At 33.0% G+C, this 21,443-nt stretch overlaps 2 protein-coding genes across 7 annotated transcripts; both read right to left on the minus strand.

Moving 5' to 3' along the window:
* Window positions 1–2,705: 2,705 nt before the first annotated feature.
* LOC123211006 (probable serine/threonine-protein kinase At1g54610) lies at window positions 2,706–10,370 on the minus strand. 6 transcript variants are annotated; one of them, XM_044629507.1, is made up of 14 exons: window positions 10,303–10,370; window positions 9,350–9,490; window positions 8,292–8,520; window positions 7,974–8,212; window positions 7,421–7,787; window positions 7,268–7,354; window positions 6,957–7,181; window positions 6,131–6,696; window positions 5,448–5,732; window positions 5,027–5,344; window positions 4,298–4,516; window positions 4,045–4,139; window positions 3,654–3,765; window positions 2,706–3,452 (listed from the first exon to the last, which is right to left on the minus strand). In XM_044629507.1, the coding sequence occupies exons 8-14, from the start codon at window positions 6,479–6,481 to the stop codon at window positions 3,039–3,041; spliced, it is 1,794 nt and encodes a 597-aa protein (XP_044485442.1). In that variant the 5' UTR covers window positions 6,482–6,696; window positions 6,957–7,181; window positions 7,268–7,354; window positions 7,421–7,787; window positions 7,974–8,212; window positions 8,292–8,520; window positions 9,350–9,490; window positions 10,303–10,370; the 3' UTR covers window positions 2,706–3,038. The 6 variants fall into 6 exon arrangements, with proteins under 6 accessions (XP_044485442.1, XP_044485466.1, XP_044485481.1 ...); XM_044629531.1 differs by lacking the exon at window positions 10,303–10,370 and having other exon boundaries at window positions 7,268–7,327; window positions 9,350–10,204; XM_044629546.1 differs by lacking the exon at window positions 10,303–10,370 and having other exon boundaries at window positions 7,292–7,354; window positions 9,350–10,204.
* A 4,873-nt stretch (window positions 10,371–15,243) lies between these two features.
* Window positions 15,244–18,614, minus strand: LOC123210743. The gene is made up of 3 exons (XM_044629218.1): window positions 18,249–18,614; window positions 16,669–16,749; window positions 15,244–15,792 (listed from the first exon to the last, which is right to left on the minus strand). The coding sequence occupies exons 1-3, from the start codon at window positions 18,405–18,407 to the stop codon at window positions 15,436–15,438; spliced, it is 597 nt and encodes a 198-aa protein (XP_044485153.1). The 5' UTR covers window positions 18,408–18,614; the 3' UTR covers window positions 15,244–15,435.
* Between the last annotated feature and the right edge of the window lie 2,829 nt (window positions 18,615–21,443).

Genomic DNA, 21,443 nt, shown 5'->3' on the forward strand with positions numbered 1-21,443 from the left:
TACCCCTATTTTTTGCGTTGATTTCTTTTTAAAACGCCTCTAAAAAAGTTATTTGCGGCATCTAAATTCTCATATCTGTTTGTCTTTTTAAACGAAAAGCATATATATACATATATATTTGTTTAGATATTTAATTCATATATATATATATATATATTGATATTTATAAAAATATATATATATATAGTCACGAGATACTCTTTCGAGTCCTCTCTTGGTGTATATAATTTTTGTATATATATATATATACACAACTAATAATAATAAAATAATTGAATGATAAATAAAACATTTAAATAACAATAAAATGATCAAGTTATCTTTTTTATTGGTGGGTGAGGTTTGCTCAAAGAGGGCGCATAGTGTAGTTATGGCTCAAAGCGGGGCCCTCAAAACTGATGGTGCTGATTCCTTCAGATTCTAGCTGTATTGACCTTTTTAGCTATACTGCCAAAAGTTAGGGCTAATATCATGTGATCGAGCTAATTTCTGAGCATATATAATTTTTTTAAAATATTATGTAGTGCAAATCTCTGTAACATTTTTGAAATTGGAATGCACTGTGTCAAGAGGCATGGCTGAAGTGAACCAATTGCCAGTCAATGTGTGGAGATAAGTAGTGCTTCTTCGTTTAACTTCCATGTATATATATATATATACATTTGAAGCATTTTAGGGTTGACAATATAATAATTTTTTTTCCTTAGCAGTGTCAATATCTAATTCAGCAATGCCATTCTGAATGAGATGTCTAGCCACTTTTGATTATTGAGACTTCATCTGTCCTGTTCATCATGATTCTTCCCATTGACTGGTTGTGTTGTAACAGGGTGACTTTGTCCTTGTTGGGCTTAATTGTCTTGAATTTCATGCTTAGATTTGATTCTTTCTTTTTTATTTGTTGTCCAATTTGAAAACTCCAAGATTTGATCTAAACATCACTCACTTGTTCAGCTTCAATCACTAGAGTTTCAACGGCCCAAATTAGCACTTCATTGAAAAAAATTGCTCAAAATCATTGTATTTAAAACATATATAAACTAGAAGTAATAATGCAAACGTATTAATTGCTGACATTAAAAAACATAATAATAAAGTGGAAGTCACCGTCACTCTCAAATTTTTGGATCTATTGGACCTCTGTGCTCCACATCACCGCTCACCGCCACTGCTACTAATGGGCTATTTGTGGACTCCATGGGCTGCGCTACTCCCATCTTTTCAAGACCTAATTTTTTATGCCCCCCACCACCGCCATTGCTTTCCTTTGTCTCCATCAAATTTTGCCCATCATTTAATAATCCGAATAATTATAATTATTTTAAATTAAAAATAAAATAATTTATATAATGATATAATATTATTAATTTTTAAATTTATATCTATTATAAATATATAAAATATTACTTAATCCCCACTATTCAAAATTTAATTAAGTTGTTTTAAAAATATATTTTAAGATTACTTATGGATGAATAAAAAAAATTGATATATAAAAATTATAAATTTTAAAACACCAATACCATTATTATTATTTTTTTAATCTTAATGTATACAAGCTGTAAGACATCTTAAAATCATTAAATTATTAAAACAAGATCTAAATATATCATCATCAAAATCTTCAATAATTTAATTCTGTAATAATATTAATCACCAAACTTTAGCCCACATCATTGCCCATACAAACTCCACAAGCAATGAAACCTAAAATTTATAAAGCCTGAAGAGTAATTTCACAGACCAAAAGCCCTAAACATTTTTCTCTGATCATGGAGAAGAGCAAGTCATTTTCAGGGTACTCAAGCTCCTCAACCAAAGCCTGGTTCGGATTCGAGGACTGGGCAAAATCGTACAGCTTCAATGGCCCTTCTGGGAATGACATGGTGGTTGCCACATCCGGGAACCCTGAGATGAAGAGGAGAAAGAGAGTGGCTGCTTACAATATGTACACCATGGAAGGTAAGCTCAAATCTTCATTGAGAAACAGCTTCAAGTGGATCAAGAACAAGTTCAGTGATGGATATTATGATGAATGAGTGAATTTTTATTAAAATTATTGCATATTCCATTGAAAATTATCACATGAATTTGTGATTTTGTTATGGAAGTTTGGATATAATATAAGGTGGGGGCAGGTATAATATATAGATTAAATTTTATCTGAGAATTTCACTACAAAAAATTATGAATTAAAGGGACAAAATGTAATGGTAATGCTTGTTATACATATTTTAGTAAAAACTGCTTGTAAATTGAAATGTCATTTGTAATTGTTCCTTCTTCTTCTCCGTGTCTTTTTTTATTCCTATTTATTTATTTATTTATTTATTTTTTGTGTTTTGAAAAATCACTATCTCATGCAGTATATTTTAGCACTTTCCAAAATATGAATTTATAAGGTATAATATTTATTTCATTCCCATATGATTTAAGTACAAATATAAGTAAATCATATTTTTATTTAAATAATTAACCTCATATTTTCTCTTATTTTGATTTACTTCTACAAATAAAAAAACACATTAAAAAAAAAAAGAAAATATTGGGTGTCTATAAATTTAAAAAAATTAGGGATTTTATTAAGTACATCTAGAATTATATTATTCAATAAATTTAAGAAATATTTTTTATATATTTTCCTTATTTCATTTTTTTGTCGGTTAAGAAATGGATTTACAAAGCCAGTTTTGGAGATCTCCATATAATAATAAAAGTCTGATAATTTTATAAATCTGGAACCCACTTTGTTAACAAGGAACAAATGTCTCAAGATCCTTCAAAACTACTTCATATGCTTTGCTAATTCAACAAGGTAATGTCGGATATGAATTCATTAACATTAGCATTGCATATGTATAAATATAGCTACCATATCTCACAATTCAGTCCAAAATATATAAAATAAATAAAACTCAAGATACACAATCAATAATATGACCTAATCTTATCTAAAGACATGGTAGGGTTTGACAGGGCTCCAATTTCGTTCACACCCGGGTTCGAGAGAGTCCTGGATTACCAAAACTAACAATAATCTAATCTTGGTTGTTTCCAAAGAGCTTAGCAATTCTCTCAGCATCAAGAGTCCGAAAATCCAAGTTAGAAAGTGACCTACTAAAGGGAGCAAAGGCATTACCCTGTCTGTGGTTGACAATATCGGCAATGGAGGCCTGCAAAAGAGTACTGTAATTTTGGATGTTTTTAAGGGCACTGGGGTGGCCTTCAGTGAGAGTGAAATTCTGAATCATCTTCTTTGAAGGATTGTAACTACTATTACGGTGGCCTTCTGTTACTGGGGCTCTTTTTGCATGAGAATTATGGCCAATTGGAGAGAGAGAGGCATCATTGAAGCTTTTCTCATGTAAAATTGTTGTTTGCTTTGAAGATGACGAACTACTTGCTGTACTGCTAACCATGTGCATGTAAGTTGAGTCTGAATTCTTCTCCAGCTGAAACCCCAAAAGAAAGAAATAATCAGGGGGAAACCAGGATTTAATTTTCAAGAGGGCTAATAATTAATATTCTAAGTACTCATAAATACAACCTAGCCACAAAAAATTTGTTAAAAGATAAATTTATATTAATTAAAATCACAATAAGTTATAAATGTGATTAAGCAGTTAAAAGTGATGATGTTATATTGAGTTCACCTCTCTAGAAGATTCAGTCAGGTATCCTTTGGATTCTTCTGAAGTTGAATCCTTTCTTGTATGAGGCCTATGCTTTTTGTGAGTGGATTTCTTTCCCTTTGAACTCTTGTTCCTGTCAAATTTCAGACCCACATTCATGCAATCACTCACTCACGATTAGTATAAAAAATTAAGAATTTAGTTCTGTATCATACTTGTATTCTATGAGCTAGTATGATCATTAAGTACTAATTGGATCTCTCTCTTAGAATATACATAAAAGATCTTATGATTAAATCTCGCCCATGACACTAGATTTAAAAAGGGTTTTGATCTAAATTTGTAAGTTTCGAGGTAAAAACATATTCAATAAACATAACATTCATTAAGGAGTTTGAACTTTAAAACATACTTCTTATATTTGGTGGTTTGTGCAGGCTCATCTTCCTCTTTGTAAATTACTGGTAAACCTGAGAGGTCACATGGCAATGGACTTGAACTAAAGAACTGCAACCAAAACACAAATTGTTAATTTTACCTTCGAACTGAGCTATCAGAGGAGCCCAATTCCAAATAATTGTCTTCACAATGATACTCAGAGTTTTGAGTTCCTCTGTTAAAATCAATTTTCTTGTGGTGTCCATAGTAGATTTCTTCATACTCACTTCAAACTGAAGAGCGGAAGCAGCAGTGCCACGATATGAAGGGTCGAGTGATAGCAGGGTTGTTAAGATGCCCAAAGAGGAGCGAGGAAATTCGGAGAAAGCCTCTTGGAAACTAGGCTTATAATATGGTGGCCTGAAGGTGGTTGTGAACTTCATCTTCTTCCAATATTCATCAGAAGGTGACCCACAAAGCTTGAATATCCTGTGAAGCTGCTCAACCTGGAGGAGGCACAAGGAATTTCAACAAACTTGAAAAAAAAAATTAAATAAAGTTTGAAGGTTTCAAAGCATATTGAAAAAACTGAAAGGACAGTTTGTTATTGTTGAATTTAATGGAAAATTTTTTTTAAAAATATAAGCTTTTTTTATTTGAATTTGTAATTATATTAAATTAAAAATCATAAATATCTGTTAAAAACTATAAAAACTTGTCAAATTACATTTTGTACCCTCAACAAGGGTTAAGTATATCCTTATCTAAAGTAGTTTCACGGCTTTACAATTTATTTAGAAACCTCCATGCTTTCTTTCATAAGTTTCCAAAAAAAAAAAATTGACCCCTATTTGATTATAGCTTAGTATTCAAGCTATTATAATTCCGGAATTAACATTTACAATTTCTTCCCATACATTTTGTAAACTAATTGCATAAAATTTGTAGACTAGAAACTTAAATTTTGTAAACCAAAAAAGTAAATTTGGTACAGTAGCTTTTTTTTTTTTTTTTACCTCAGTTCTTCCAGGCATTATTGGTCTTCCAAGAAACATTTCAGCCAAGAGGCAACCTGCACTCCATAGATCAATGCCAACTCCATAATCAGTGGAGCCTAAGAGAAGCTCAGGAGCTCTGTACCAGAGAGTCACAACTTTGCTCGTCATTGGGCGTTTTGGTTTTGGATTGTAAACATTTGCCAGCCCAAAATCTGCAATTTTCAGCATCCCATTTTTGTCGATCAACAAGTTTGAAGCTTTGATGTCTCTGTGTAAAATCCCTCTTTCATGGCAGTGTTGTAGCCCTGAAAGCAGCTGCTGCATATAGCATTTCACCTGCAAAAATGAAAATAAGAAGTTTGATTATCCGCTGTCAGATAGAATTGTTTTCGTCATTTTTTATGGAAAGAGTAAAATATCTCAAAGGATCATGAGTGACCTGAGGAAGAGTGAGCCTCTGGCCAGGACGAGAGATGACTCTGGTTAAATCAGATTGCATGAAATCAAACACCAAATAGAGACTGTATTGCATTCTTGAAGTGGCTATGCCTTCAAGCTTGATGACATTTGGGTGGTCAAGCTTCTGCAATATCATTATTTCTCTTGCCATGAACTTGACACTCTCAGGCTCAGATGTGTCAAACCTTACCTTCTTCAAGGCCACAATCTTTCCTGTGTCTCTATCTCTGGCTTTGTACACATTGCTGTAGGTTCCTTGGCCTACCTGCAAAGCTTCGATGCTTGAGTTAGTAGGGTCGCCAAGAATTTAGGAGAACAGTACGTGATGATCATAATCCTCTGAATCTCACAAGAGGAAATAGGTAGGACATATTACTAGCAAAAATGAGCTACAATAGGGGAAATCACTCAAGTTTCAAGCAGAAGTGGGAAACATAAAACAATTTAGGAAAACATTTCTCACTGAAACTTTATATAGAACAATTCATGATCAAAACAACTTAAATAACATAACAAAACAAAAGTGTATAATCATAACATCGACACATATTTTTAAAATTTTTATCATCAGGTCTTCCTATAATCTATGAGAATATCACAATATAAGACAAACCTAAAATAACACAATTCTTCAAAAATATAAATCATAAAAATCATACCAACCTTGTCTACATTATCATAAGAATCAGCGCTTTTGGGAACCAAACAAGCCAAAACATCAGTAGGAATATTCTCAACAAGCCATTTAGGCCATCCACCCACAAGTTCATCTCCTTCCATCTTCTTTCTAACCACCGTCCTCCGCTCGCCACCTCCACTGCCCTTCGCCACCACTCCTTCACCAGTTGGCCCTACCTTAGCCTCCCCACCGCCTTCATTTTTCACCAACTTCCCACTATGCTCCCTCCCCACAGCCACCACTTTATGCACCACCTTCACATACCTATTCTCATGCTTCATCCTCTCAAGCTGAGGCGGGGAATAAGTTGACTCTTTCGTCTGAACACACCCCATTTGATCTTCTTCTCAAGAACTCGGTCCATTTGATCTTCTTCTTTTAAAGTTTGTTTCTTGTTTTACTCTTCTTATTAGTTCGTGACGAACAAGGTATGTGGAAAGGGTGAAAGAGCATATACAGAAGCCGCCCTTTTGCCGGCAGTTTTTTGGATTTTGGCTAAAGTATGGCTGAGGAATTGAGGGAGAAGCTCCTCCATCGTGAAAGAGTCGGGCTGTTTTTTCAAGGCTTTGGTGTTAATATATACAAGAACTAATAGGATAATTATATGAATTAGTTTATCAAATAAGAGATTTAATATAAATCATTAGAATCATCGAAACTGATTAAAATTAAATAGTTTGGTAAATTTCCAGTATATTTAATTTTGATTTGCAAGATAAAAAGACCATTTTTTGTATGGTTTTAGTATGTATGCCGTTTTGGAGGATCTTAATTGAGAAAATTTCGAGAAAGAAAACTAGAAAGAAGTACCAGAATAGGCAGATAGAAATTCCTGCTATATGAAGATTGTATATCAAATCATTTGTAAAGAATTTCAGGTCTCTTATATGTTCGCCTTTCGATACAATAATGATGAGGTTGCTAATTCTAAATGCCGCTCGTGCTAATGTTTGTCTCCACTGAATCTTTCGCAAGGATGATAAGCCAAGACCGAAGGTCCCCACAGTGTCGATCTCCATGTTTTAGACATTTCAACTGGGAAAAACAACAGAGAAAACTGGCGAGTTACGTGAAAAGTTGATGCAGTGAAGTGGCAAAAACAATTTCCAGAAGAAATATACCCATTTGATGCCTGATAGACCGACCTGCAAGTCTGACTCGGATTCTGGACAAGCATGGCCCTGTGAAAGCACCTGTTGGGCATTGGCCTGCAAGACGTCGATAAGAAAATAACACAGCATATGATGTTGCAACATAAATTCAATCAAGCAAACCTTGGTCACATTTGAGAACTTGAATGACTTAGGGCCAGCACCCTGACTGAATGAACTAGATTCCTTCTCTGAGGAAGAGAATTTTCGAAATGCAAATGCATGACTTGTGTCTTCAGCATCCCAAATAGATGAATGTGAGACATAAGGAGGCAGAGTCGAAGTCAGAGGCCTTGGACCTTGAGAATGATTCATTCGGCGAGCAAGAAAAGCATCAAATGAATCATAAATTGGTTGAGATGGCTGCAAGCCTGCATTGCTCCCGTTTGATTTCACATCACAAGCATTGAGCCTGCCCTGCAAGGATGCTTCATACGGCATGCCTCCAAAGATAATTCACAACACTGCTATCCATTCTCACTTCATTATCCTACTTGTAGAAAGATAATTCACCAGATGGTTATCAATATTCAATCATCAATATGCATTTGGGGCAAATTACTAGATTTTGAATATATACTAAAAAGTCATATGTAACATATTATTTTTTAGAAATATTCGATTTATATGGTCAAACAGTAAAAAACTAATAATACAATAGCTATTAATTTCATACCTCAGAATTCATTGGTCTATCAAAAGACATGTTCTGTGCCAGCACTGCAGTTGTTGCTCCATTTCCAATTATATGTTCATGTTCTTCACTTGTTGCTTCTATTTCTTTTACTTAGCCAAATGTATTGGCCACGTTACTGCTGTAACCTTGCTGTACTTCAGATTTTAATGACCCCTCTAATGAAATTGTGGAGAAGGCATTTCGAGGTTGAAGCTTCAGTGTTGGAGGAGCAGGCATACCTTGATACAGAAACAGAATCAGAATCTTGCACTGAAGTACAACAAGCCTAGAAGAAGAGAAAGTGATCAGGTCTTTGACCTTCAGTGGAAAACGGTGGGATAGCTGTATAGACATCTCTTGCACTGATGCTAATGTCATTCATTTTCCATCTATAACTAGCAAAGTTTTCCACGACATTGTACGAGAACAGTATGGGTTCCCCAAGAGTAACATTTGAACCATCCCATTTGCTAATAAGACACATAAGCACAGAAGATATCTTCTTCAGTTTGCTTAGAGTGAGTTCCAAATAACGATGAAATCCATCCTACAGAGAAAAAAACAATAATATTTTTAATAGGTCATAAAAAGCCAATAATCTGTTCAAAGGTTAGTATTTTTTTTTAAACTCTACCTTCGTAGATGGATTAAAAATTTATTCTGGAAAAAGGTCTAGTTTTTTACTTGTTTCCAAGAGGCATGTATCTTTTCCTGGATGCTGCAGACTCACAGCTACAGCTGAGCTAGTGGGTGAACAATTCTTATCATTTATAACCAAAAAATCATCACCTCCCCAGAAAAGAGAAGATCCAAAACCAATTCCAAATGAAAAAATTTGGAGTACCAATGAAATAAACAAAAGCAGACATGGTGGACTAATGGATGATGTGATAAATTCAACGTATACCAGTTCTTGGTGCAAAAAGTCAAAAGCTTGCAGAGGATGGCCTTGTTTATTTATGGTTTCTGTATGGACCCACCAAATTAGGTTTTTAACAAATTTTAGACAAGCTTATATGTCCTGCCATAGAAAATTAACAAGAGATATTGGATGAACTAGGAGTACCGTCATCTCTCAATTTCATTATTAACGATTAGTTTTGCACTTTAGTCTTACTAGCTTGTGGTGTGAAGCCTTTTCGCATTCTTTTGAAGCCAGAATCCAGAATTAATTTGAAAATTAGATTTACACAAATCTACTTGATATAAGAAGAGTATTTATAAGTGTTTAACCCTGTACCACACCACAAGGCTAACTGCCCATAAAGTTCAATATGAAAACTCTCTCGTAAGTAGTTCATAATAGTGCATTTATTTAAAGAAGAGATTGCTAGGAAAAAGCTTCAAAGGCACAAAAGATGGATGAGATATCATACCTGCTGTTTTATGGTGCTTCCCATAAGTTCTCTTTGCAGATTGCATGACTCCAGTGGCAACTGCACCCATATACTGCTTTCCAGGAGCCTTGACTACCTTCCCCTTTCCCTTTTTTGAAAATGTCGTGGCAGTTCAGCCTTCTGCATAGCCGTTTGTTAGACACATTGAATCCAATATCTCATGTTATCAAAAAGAACTGTAAGACAAATCCTAGAAACTAGTTAAAAGTCCAAAAATGATAAATAATAAATCAAAGAAAATTCCTTTTCCCGCTTTCCCATTGTCTTCTTATCCGTCCAACTTGTTTCAGATATTTATAAAATTAAAAACATGATTAACCATAAAAGAAATTAACAAGAAGGAAACATAATTCTGACTTCTAAATTGTATCTTAGTATATCAAAATATTCATCTGTCTTGAACAACAAAACCTACACCGCCTAAAATCATCACAACTTCCAAAACATGAACACGGAAAAAACATAAATTGTTATAATCTCCCACCAAAAAAAATATTGCACCCCCACTTCAAATCCTTCAAAATAAACACTTAATCCTCTTATAATTTAACTCTAAACAAACAAACAACCCAAATTATAGAAAATATAACTAAAAAACTCAATCCCAATCTCAATTTCTTTTCACTATTGCTTCAATCTTTATCTAAAACTTCACTTCAACAAAAATCTTAACAACTAAAACGAACCTAATCTAACCTAATTGCTATCAAGTCCGCACAATAATAACTCGAATTATGCACAAGAAAAATAAAAATCGAGTTTATATTCAATCAAATTTCAGCTACTAAAACGACATCAAAGTTCAAAACAGCAACGTTGAGATGATGAATTCTTTCCAACAAAAAATAAATATTTAAATTTTTCTTAAAATAAATTTTACTTTTTACAGTTTAATCACAAAACAAAACATTTTATCGAATCGGATCGCGTACCCTAAATGGAGCGCGATTCAGAGTGTGTTCGGAGCGCGACAGAAAATGTTGGCGGGAATGAATCGAAGAAAGAGCTATTAATGGGCCGAGTTAGCTTTTCATTTTTATTAAGATAATGGATCATTTTGGGTCAACAGTTTATGGACCAGACCTTGTTTTGTTTGGGCCCAAATTATAAGGCTGAATTCTTTTTTTAATTTACAAATTTAAACCAAACATTTGAATCCTTTTTTCAGAAGTTATATATGTATAATTTTATAATTTTACGTATAAATAATTATATATTATTTTATAATTAGATATTTATTTATTTTTAATTTTTAATTACTTAATCATATAATAATATATTATTATTTATTTATAAATTATATATAAAAATTATGTACTTAATATTACCCATAGTTTGGTATAACTTATAGAAAAAGGTTTATTAGAATAAAATTTATAAAAAATATTACGTCAATGAAAATTTTAATAAACCATAGTTAAGAGAATATAAAAAAGTTGTTAATATTGATTTACTGAATAGGATTTTAACATATAACAATAAATGAAGTTCAAGTTTATAAAATAAAATTTAAATTTCTTTAAAATTTCATATCAAATTTATAACACCCTTTTCTAGATACATATCTCCTTAGTTAGAATAGATATTTAAAGATATGTGTTATCTAAAACTTTTTTTCAAACACATATAGTAATAGATAATAGCATGATAAACAATTCTCTCTCACAATCTCAAAAGTGTAAAACCTATTCTAATATAATACAAATTCCAATGTTTGAAATCCAAAATCATAAAATAGAGCATATAAATATCATAGATAAACTCAAATACATCAATATAGTCCAACATATAAAATGACCAAAATGCTATTGTCTCTGTTGTTGCCCCGTTGCTCCAAAAGTACTACATGCAAAACCACAAAGGGAGACGGTGAGTGAAACACATTCAGTAAGTAGATGACCCTATAATATTCAATATATGAACATACATCATGGATAATCTCAATCTCATATGTGTCCTTTGATCAATCTTCTTATGGTATCACGTATGTTTCCCCAACATCCCCAATACCCATCATAATCATTTCAATGGCCACGCCCAATCTTCAATGACAGTGTCATATTGGATTATTAGTGTCAAATGATATACATCGACGTCTCGAGTATTTGGTAAAAGCATGAGACATTCGAGATGTCAATCATAATGTGCACTTAATGCACATGTCGACCAAGCTTCAGGCTATACATATCATATCATAAGAGTAGTGAGACCTTGAGCCTCTCTTGTTATCATACATGCATCCCGGATGCTAAGACACCTAACATTAATGTGTGCACGAGTATCCCAGATAGTAAGGCACCCTACGTTGATACATAATTATCCAAAAGTAACAAGATCACACAGATTAGCCTTGATGCTTTTACTGTCACACCGTACATAGTTTGATGGCTCGATTACACTACACATAGCTTGGTTATATGTTACACTACATATAGTTTGGTAACAAATAGCTATATCATAGTACATTGTTTCTAATTTTTTATTTGAAACCACTTCGATCAAGATCCATGTCATTGTTCATACAGTTAAGCACCCAAAATTCCTTTTGTGTCATCTTCCACATAATCTGACTTATTTATCTAATATTAACCTCATATTGCCTTCATTAGAGCCTTAATTCATATTTTCCTCTTATTCATCCTTTATAGGGGTCAATTAGTTGTTTTCAAACCCATATACTCACATTGGAACTTCATATACTCTTTATATACTTCACATGTCTTTATTTCCAAAATTTCCCAAAAGTATACGACTATGTATCCATCACGCACAAGGGTGTATTACTTCATCCACGTGGGCATGCAACAAGACACATGGGGGTGTATCCTTAGGGCAGGGCATAATGTTGTATGTCCCGTATCACATGAGCGTGTCCATTCTTAATTCCACACTCGCATGGGTTTAATTCACATAGGGAGAATTTTGCCTAAAAGCACACCAGTGTGTGTCATAATTTTCCATATTTTTTACTTTTAGTTTCAGTGTTTTACCTTTGATTCCACAACATACACGAAGCTTAAAACCTCTACAAACCACTACTAATCACATACCAACTAAATTCTGCCACCAAATATTCTAATACAATAGTTTTAACAACTTAAGATTGCATAATAAACATTCTTAACCATTTAATAGTAACTTTTCCCCATCAGCTTAGATATGGTTCAATTTCCTCTTTTGAAACCATGAAAGATATCAATTATATACACACAACAACTTGAACCAGTCATATTAACACCTTTCTTTCATTATCCAAACAAGAGCAATCATATATACACTTATATAAATAAAGAATGTATATAAACTAAGCATCAAATAACATAATTAATCTATGAACACAAACACACACATACACACACACACACATATATTCCTCAATCTATGAACACATTCATAAAAAAATCATATCACAAATAAACTTAACAAGCTATAGAGCAATCCAAACACATAAGACTTGGGTTGGGGTTTGCCTACTCACCTCTCTTTCGATGATGCAAAAAGTCTTCACGTGGCCTTGATAAATCTCTTGTGACCTTCTTTTGCATCCACGACCTCTAAAACACTCAAAATCCTCTCTTTTCTCTTTGTTTGCTGAAAGGAATGGCAAAAAAATGCAACCAAATGTATTTAAAACCTTTTTATTTTTAACTAAAACGCACGATACATAGATATGTATTGTTCACACATGGGCATATATGTTGTTGCCCAATAATGGCATGTTTCGAAATCCCCACAAAATACATTCTTATCCAAAATTCAAATATACTGATCATGCACAAGCATGACACATTGGCATGTGCCCACTCAAACACGAGTGTGTATCATGGGCATGTATGTCATCCATACTTAACTAATTATCATGCATTAAACAAGAAAATATTATTTTGTCTTTGCCATCAAACACATGGGCATATGGTCTTCCCACACGACCGTGCAAGCCTAAATCCACACATACTCAGTTTATTAAGCACAATCAAGCAAATCCAAATGACTAAATTAATCTTGGATGAATTTGCGAGTACTACAAAATTGTATACTATATGATAAGTATTTTGTTCCAAGTTGTCTCATATTTCTCACACCAAATATGCCAAACGACTTATTCCCCCTAAAGTTGAACAATCGAATGGCCTAAAAGGAGGGTGAATTAGGCAATTTAAAACAATTTTTAACAAGTTAAAGAATTAAACCAATTTATGCAACTCAATGAATGATGGTTATTTTTAATGTGATTTGTGAAAATGTCAAGAAATATTTCAATTAATCAACATAATCAAAACAATATACAAAACAAAATCTGAGTTTAAGGGATAAGAAAATCAAACATGCAATATATAGTGGTTCAACGCAACCTGACATACTCCACTCTTCCAAGCTAAGTTCCTTGGCATATTCCACTTATCCTTGATTGGCAAAACTCTAACCAAGTTTTTCTTCATAATACAAATAGCTTTCAAGGTGTTATTAACCTTTATAAATGCTATAGTCCACTTTCTCTCTCTAGAAATCTATAGCCTCACTAAGTGTGAATCTTACTATTTTATAATACAAATTTTAACATAAAGGTGGATAATTAGGTTTTCGAAAATTAGCAGGTGGGAGTTTGGGTTTACACCAATCCTTGAGTGGAAATAAGTCTTTTGGCCTACCAAATACTATATACTACATTAATCCTTAAATGGCTATATGTACATATGCTAGATGTACCATGTGTATCTACATAGTAATTGAATGTATTGCAATTATGTAGTCATAACCTTAGTAAGTGAAAATGCAAATTATTTACATTCTTGTTTAATTTGTTTTTTAAATACATCGTTCTAAATTTTTTTAACTGAAAACGAATTAATCCGTATTTTACACGTTTCTCGTATTAAACGTATATTTTTGTTATTTTATATATTTTCCGTTTTACATGAATTTTTAAAACACGAAAATGTCCTTTGTATTTGTAATTAATTACCATAATGTCATAATTATATAAAACAAAAAACTCAATCTTTTGTCATTCAAATCCCTAATTTCTTCTACTTTTGACTTTCATAGTAGTAACACAAATGTTTTTCATTAGCTCTTCTTCACCATATTGGCATTGTTTCTTTGCCAAACTTCACTTTTCATCTTTGAAATTCTCCATAAATGTGAGTTTTCATTGTTTTTTGCATCACATTCTTTTATGAACTCATCTTTTGTTACCCTTGTTGAAGACTTTACAGTTAGAAAAATGTCAAACCTTTATTATGATGGATGGAAAAGTGCGTCAATTTTTTAAACCAAAAACCTCTCCTCATAATATTTATGGACAATGACCTCATATCTCTTTCTATTTTATCAGTTTTACTTAAAGCACAGTACCATGAAGGTATTTCATCTATCTCCTATATATATTCGTTTAATTTTTTTAAATTAAACCTCAACAAATCATAATATTTTAGAAATAATTTGATAAAAAATTCATTAAATAAAAATTTAAAATCCATTTGAATAGTCAATTAGATACTTTACATTTGATAACAAAATAATGAAATAATAATAATTAATGATGATTAAATCTTGATTATAAATTACGTTATATTAAGTTTAATAGTCATCCGATATTTTATATTTGAATTGAATTGTTCTATTCAGTTTCACTAAAAAATTTATGAAAAATATTAAAATTATGATCGATATTACCATATCATTAGAAACATATTATTAATAATATATCATATCAAACTTATAAATACACATTTTGGTATCTTTTTTATATCCAAATTTTATGATTATTTTTTCACAAACATATTTTTCACCATTTATTATAGTATACTCATATAATTCTCATAACATATTTTTTTAAGCTCTCTTGTTTACTAGCTAGGGTCATAACCATGTTTGTTGCATATACGTTTTCCATATAATGAATTGACAGACATAAGAATGTATTCCACGGGACACAATTTTTTACTCTATTATGGTCACAAACAAATGCTAGCTGGAAAATAGAATGAAACTCGCACTACATTTTGCATTCAATTTCAGGGCTCCTAACGATACAGGGGCTTTAAAACCAAACACAAATTTAATTAAGGGAATTCATGGCCTGGACTATCAGGATGCATGTCCATGGATTCAGAACTCGGAGAATTGGCATCCCTGTTCTGATGATAGACGTTGCTGATGTCACTATTCTGAGGAGCATTTCCCGATGGCATTTGGTCAACTCCCGGCGTCAAGTAATAATGTTGAAGGCTGCGGCGAACAGGGCTGGAGAGAGCGTTTGAGAAAACTGAGTTCTTCACTTGATGATCTGGTTGTCCAGAACGAACTTCAGGCCCTGCTGCTGGTGGCGTGTATGGAATATAAGTATTGGGAACATGTTGGTGCTGAATAGGCAACCTGGGAGACATAGGAGGCTCCTCTGCTCCATATTCAAGCTCATTCTATACAAACATTAAAAAACGATTTCAGAGATGATTCAAATTCACCAAAGTGAATCAAATTCTTCTATTTGTTTCCCAAATTTTGGATGACATAGGAAGAATGGATGCAAAAAACATTTAGAAGCAATTAGATGACTCCTAAATCAACAAAACATTACAAAAGAAAATATCAGGTGTTTCAAAGCACTTAAAAATCACCATGCCTGACCTTCCGTAGTCTAATTTTATCATAAAAAGTATGGACTTGATTTCAAATTCGGTCAATCAGCTCAACAGAAGTAATTATATTAAGAAATTTCTACCCACATAATTTTATTTATATATATATATATATGAGACAGACATGAGAAGCACAAAATCCCCTGTCTCATCACAATTTAACTTCCTTCTATGCTTTCTTTTATTAGATTTAGAATATAATAATTAATAAGTTTAAAATTAAATTTAAATTTAAAAAACCGAACCAAGCTTGAGCTTGACTCATCATATCAAGTTTAAGTTCAAGTTCAAGCTCAAGCTCAACTCCCTTGAACCAAGCCAAACTTGAGCAATCCCAAGCTCAAGCTTGGTGTAGCTCAAATCCTCTCCTAATTATAAGCCATCATCATGATTTAGTTCTTACTTGGCCAACTGCAGTAAGAACACATTCTGATTTTGTATTTCAAATTGTTCACATATTAATGGTTCTAAAAACTGAACTTTTGATTTTTTTTTTTCCATCTAACAAAAAGACAAAAAAATAATATTTCTTAATGAATTAAGATTCGAAATTTTTATTTCTCTAGTCTTAACATAAGCCCTTAAGGCCACACTATAAATGTATAAGGATAAAAAGAGCAAGCTATAAAACCACAAAATGATGGTTGATCAAAGCACCTGCAGATAAGCAGCTATATCTACTGTTGTTACTCTTGATCCTTCTTCTTGCCGTCTCAAAATCCATTGATAAAGTTTCTCCTGGAAATTAAAGGAGTACGTGAGCGTATACAAAGCCAATGCCTAAATTTAAACAGGCAGAATCCACCAAATCATAAAATGAAAATTACTATAACAAAAATGTCAAACAACAGGGCAACAGATCTGAGAATCATCAAAGCACACAATGACAGACTGGAGCCTCAGCTTATGCTTTCCTTTATTTTAAAAAACATCAAGAGATAATTACATTGAAATATCAATGTCAAGAAGAGATTAATTCATATACAAGAATGCGAAGAATGAGAGCATGGAAAAGGGTTCAAAATCATAAGATACTAAATTGCAAATGCTATCTGGAAGCTAAGAAATCATTTCTTTGAAAGTTATTAAGTTCATTAGAAAATGTGAAATGCAATTTGCCTCATCCCCAAAAAAATTAAAATATATTTTCACAAGTCCCAAGCAGAATGACCACCTGAAGATCAAAAAGTAAATACTATATGTACAACAGTATAGGTAAAAAAGATATGGAGTTTCCATGTCAAGATAAAGAGGTCCAGAACTGTATGGTTAGCTTAGGTGAAAAGCAGCTCAGTTCAAGGTCAAAGAGGTCAGAAAAATGCAAAACCTTAAAAATTAACGGATTAGCAACTCAGATACAAGATAGGAAAGTTGCAAGCACCCACTATGATAAACAGAAAAGAATTTGTTCATCAACTTCTTAAACAAACCAATTCAATTTATTATTTGAACATCAGGAATCGGCCCATAACCAAACGTTAACTCTTTTTTTTCCAACGGTTACATCATTCAGCATCTCTTTAGCAATCTTAATTTCAGGAAAAACATTCACAAATTCAAGAAATACAACAAACAATTGAAAGAACAATAGATCACTAAATTAAGCCCAAATAACTATGAATTGCAAAACTTCACATCATAATCTTAGAAATAGACATCGTTCTTAGCTATCCAAACTTACATAAACACTTGTACTTACAATATCGAGAAGAACTTACATCCTAAGAACCTTTCAACTACCATATAGACCTTGACACTATAAGTAATAAGGCATAGTTAAACATGAGAGCCAGAAATCAACATGATCTTGCGAGATGATTCCACAAAATTTATACTTGTAGACAAAGGCATAGAAAACAATATTTTTTATTCCCTCTCAAAATCATAAAACTTTTACACCGAAAATTTTTAAAAAAATCTAAAAGCTTTGCTAAACCAAGCCCACAGCAACTTCCAAAGCTTATATAGGACAAATTATAAACGATAAAACATTAATTCATCCCATGCATTCTCTTCCATATCTAACAAATCAAACAGGTGCAAGCTCATCAACCAGATAATTAACTTAAAAAATTAACCCAGTATCAAATTAAAAAGCCAAAAAAAACATACAATTTTCAAATTTTCGCATCACTATAATAACAATTTATTATCAAAGAAACCCCATGAGCCAAAATAAAAAAAAAAAAAAGCAAATTAAAATTAAAAATATATATACATTAGAAATGAAAGCATACCAGCGCATGACGCTCTCCGGCATGAAAGCTAAGGCGCTGGTGGTTCATCGTCTGCGAGTATAGCTGTGAGAGCAAGTTGGCGGCGCTACGGAAGGTAGCGTACATCGTGCGGTCAACTTCATCAAGGCGTGTGGCATCTGATCTCCTCTTCTTCGTCATGAAAAATCTCTCCAAGTAAACGCAAACCCTGAAGAGAAATCAAACCCTCTTCACTGTTTTCTTTTACACTTGCAATTTTTTTCTTTTGGTTTTTCTAATCGGTCTTCTTTAGAACTAAGCCTGCAATGGCAGTGTCGTATCGTGCCGAACCGAAAGCACGGGTGCGCTCGCATAAATTAACTTATTTGTGTTGTGCCCTGAAGTCTCACATCGCTCCCGTACAGTGTACTGAGCTTGTATATAAACAGGGGCCAGAAGCCCTTTATCTAAGAGATGCGTTTTAGGAACAAAACTGTGCAGGCTTGAAGCCCAAAGCGGACAATATCTATTGGGTTGTTTTATAATATCAGCACGATTCGCGATGGGGGGTGTGTTGTGACCTGAAGTCTCACATCGCTCCTGTACAGTCTACTGAGCTTGTATATAAACAGAGGCCAGCACGATTCGCTATGGGGGGGTGTGTTGTGACCTGAAGTCCCACATCGCTCCCGTGCAGTCTACTGAGCGTGTATATAAACAGGGGTCAGAAGCGCTTTACCCAAGAGACGCATTTTAGGAACAATCGCGATGGGGGGTGTATTGTGACCTGAAGTCTCACATCGCTTCCGTGCAGTCTACTGAGCTTGTATATAAACAGGGGTCAGAAGCGCTTGACCCAAGAGATGCGGTTTAGGAACAAAACCATACGGGCTTGAAGCCAAAACAGACAATATCTGTTGGGCTGTTTATACCCATTTGTAATTTATTAATTTTCATATATTTTTATTACGGAATCCATGGATCATGCTGCGTCCGATGTGGCTCATAATTTTGCAGGCAGAACTAATGGCTGGATCACCCAAAAATAGAGGTTTATCGTCTCTATTTAGATCAAGTAATTTTTAATACAATTTATTAATTTGATTATATACAATTCAAAAAATATTAGGATATGGTTGATCTATTTCTATATAAAATTTAGTTTGAGTTAATATGGTATGGGGAAATTAAATTAAATGTCTAAAACTAAGAAGGCTAAGCGAAATTACTCAAAACTACTGAGAAAAAGTAGAAATGTCATAATTTTATAAAATAACAAAATTACCCCTATATATAAACCAAGAATTTTTATTGATTTTCCCCGAAATTTCCCACACGTTCCACTGTTGAAACCAAAGAAAAATTCTCTCCCACGCATTTCCCACGAGGCTTCCATGGGCGAAGAAATTATGTCGACATTTCATATTTTTTGGCAATCGAAAATGGCTAAGAAGGTTAATATATCTTCCCTACTCTTGTTTGAATCAATTTTATTGTTAAGATTATTGAGATTTGAGGGAGATTTTGAGGTTTAAAATTTTAGGGTTTTGATTTTGAACAATACATAAAATGTTTTAATTTTTGGTTGTTTTGATTGAATTTCTTTAGGGGTTTTATGTTATAGGATGTGTAGATTTGATTTGTATTAAAATTGGAGGAAGAAACGACAATTTTTTAGCCAAAAAATGGGTTAGAATCACTGGCGCTTAGGTCCCTGGGAACAATAGATCCAACGGACCGAATGAATTTTCCCACGGGCAAGAGAGATCGCCTGTGGGTTAAAGGGAGGTTAGCTTTTTCAAAAGGGAAATTATCAAAAATAGGTAAAATTAAGGGGGTCTAAGTGAAATTGTCCAAAAAATTTAGGTTTAAGCAAAAATGCCCAGGTTTTGTGAAATGACGAAACTGCCTTCATATATAAACACAACAAATTTCATCACTTCCCACGGTCATTTTACTGTGCAAATTCAAAGAAAATTCAAACTTTCTCCATTCCCACGGTCAAACCTCATTTCCACCGATTTTCTTGCTTTCCGACAACCGCAAATGGCAAAAAAGGTTTGATTGAGATCAAGTTATTGCTCATATTATTGAGATTTGATTGAGATTTTTTGGTTTAAAATTTTAGGGTTTACGGTTTGAACAATGCTTAAAATATTTTGATTTTTGGTTGTTTTCGTTGAATTGATTGAGGGGTTTTGTGTTATACAACGTGTAGATTTGATTTATGTGAAAATTGGAGGTAGAAATGACCAAAATTTGGCCAAAAATGGTTGCCGAAAGGATCGGTAGTCCGACCATGGGAACAGCATTTCCCACAGCAAACGATTTATCCCACGGCAGCAGACGTTGACCATGGGTTGGGGGGGTAAAGTGGCTTTTTTAAAATGTTGGGGAGTCGGATGAGATTCGTTAGAACACAGCGGGTTTTTTTTGAAATTTGTCATATAATAGTAGACCTTTTCAATTAAGGAATTTTCATGAGAGGGTAAATTGAAAATTTTCTTATCTAGGGTTTTTGATCATATAGTTTTCGAATTTTATATCCATTTTTTCTGTTTTAGGGTTTTTCCATAAGTAATTTTCAAATTTGAGATTCGAGTTTTCGAATTTTGGTGCTTTTTGACACAATTTACGATGTAATGACGTAATTTCAACTTAATATTTCGATTTTTTCGTTTATAGGATATATTGATTCGTGTTTTTGAATTTCAGTTGCGTTTTTCCGTATTTTGTCTTTTTATGATATATCGATTCGTTTTTTTCAAATTTTCAAATGATTTTTCGGTTAGTGACATTCATAGGTATTTCAACTGATAGAGTTCGAATTTCAAATCCGTTTTTTCGATTTTTCCCGTGTTAGGATAAATCGAGTCTTCTTTTCAAATTATCTAACGATTTTTTGATTATTCACATTCTATGGTATTTTATCGTATAAATTTCGAATTTCATTTTCGTTTTTTCAAATTTCACCGTTCAACTTCTAGAATTCGAATTTCAGTTCCCTTTTTTTTAATTTTACCATTTCAGGATATATCGACTCGTATTGATTCATTTCTGATCAATTTTTCGATTATTAACATTAAAAGGTATTTCAACGTATAGAATTCGAATTTCAGTTCCGTTTTATCGAATTTCACCATTTCAGGATATATCGACTCATATTTTCAAGATTTTCGAATGATTTTTCTATTATCGTCACTTTAAGGTATTTCAAAGTATAGAATTCGAATTTCA

Source organism: Mangifera indica, chromosome 1 (assembly GCF_011075055.1).
Source record: "Mangifera indica cultivar Alphonso chromosome 1, CATAS_Mindica_2.1, whole genome shotgun sequence".
Lineage (NCBI taxonomy): Eukaryota > Viridiplantae > Streptophyta > Magnoliopsida > Sapindales > Anacardiaceae > Mangifera > Mangifera indica.

What these genes read in the sequence shown, in the direction of transcription:
- LOC123211006 (XM_044629507.1), bottom strand. Translation starts at nt 6,481, where the DNA reads ATGGGGTGTGTTCAGACGAAAGAGTCAACTTATTCCCCGCCTCAGCTT. An exon ending in CTTCCGCTCTTCAGTTTGAA is followed by an intron (nt 4,140 to 4,297) that starts GTGAGTATGAAG and finishes TTTTGGTTGCAG; the next exon opens with TTCTTTAGTTCAAGTCCATT. An exon ending in CAAACCACCAAATATAAGAA is followed by an intron (nt 3,766 to 4,044) that starts GTATGTTTTAAA and finishes GAAATTTGACAG; the next exon opens with GAACAAGAGTTCAAAGGGAA.
- LOC123210743 (XM_044629218.1), bottom strand. Translation starts at nt 18,407, where the DNA reads ATGACGAAGAAGAGGAGATCAGATGCCACACGCCTTGATGAAGTTGAC. An exon ending in CCGGAGAGCGTCATGCGCTG is followed by an intron (nt 16,750 to 18,248) that starts GTATGCTTTCAT and finishes TTTAATTTCCAG; the next exon opens with GAGAAACTTTATCAATGGAT. An exon ending in ATATAGCTGCTTATCTGCAG is followed by an intron (nt 15,793 to 16,668) that starts GTGCTTTGATCA and finishes ATGTTTGTATAG; the next exon opens with AATGAGCTTGAATATGGAGC.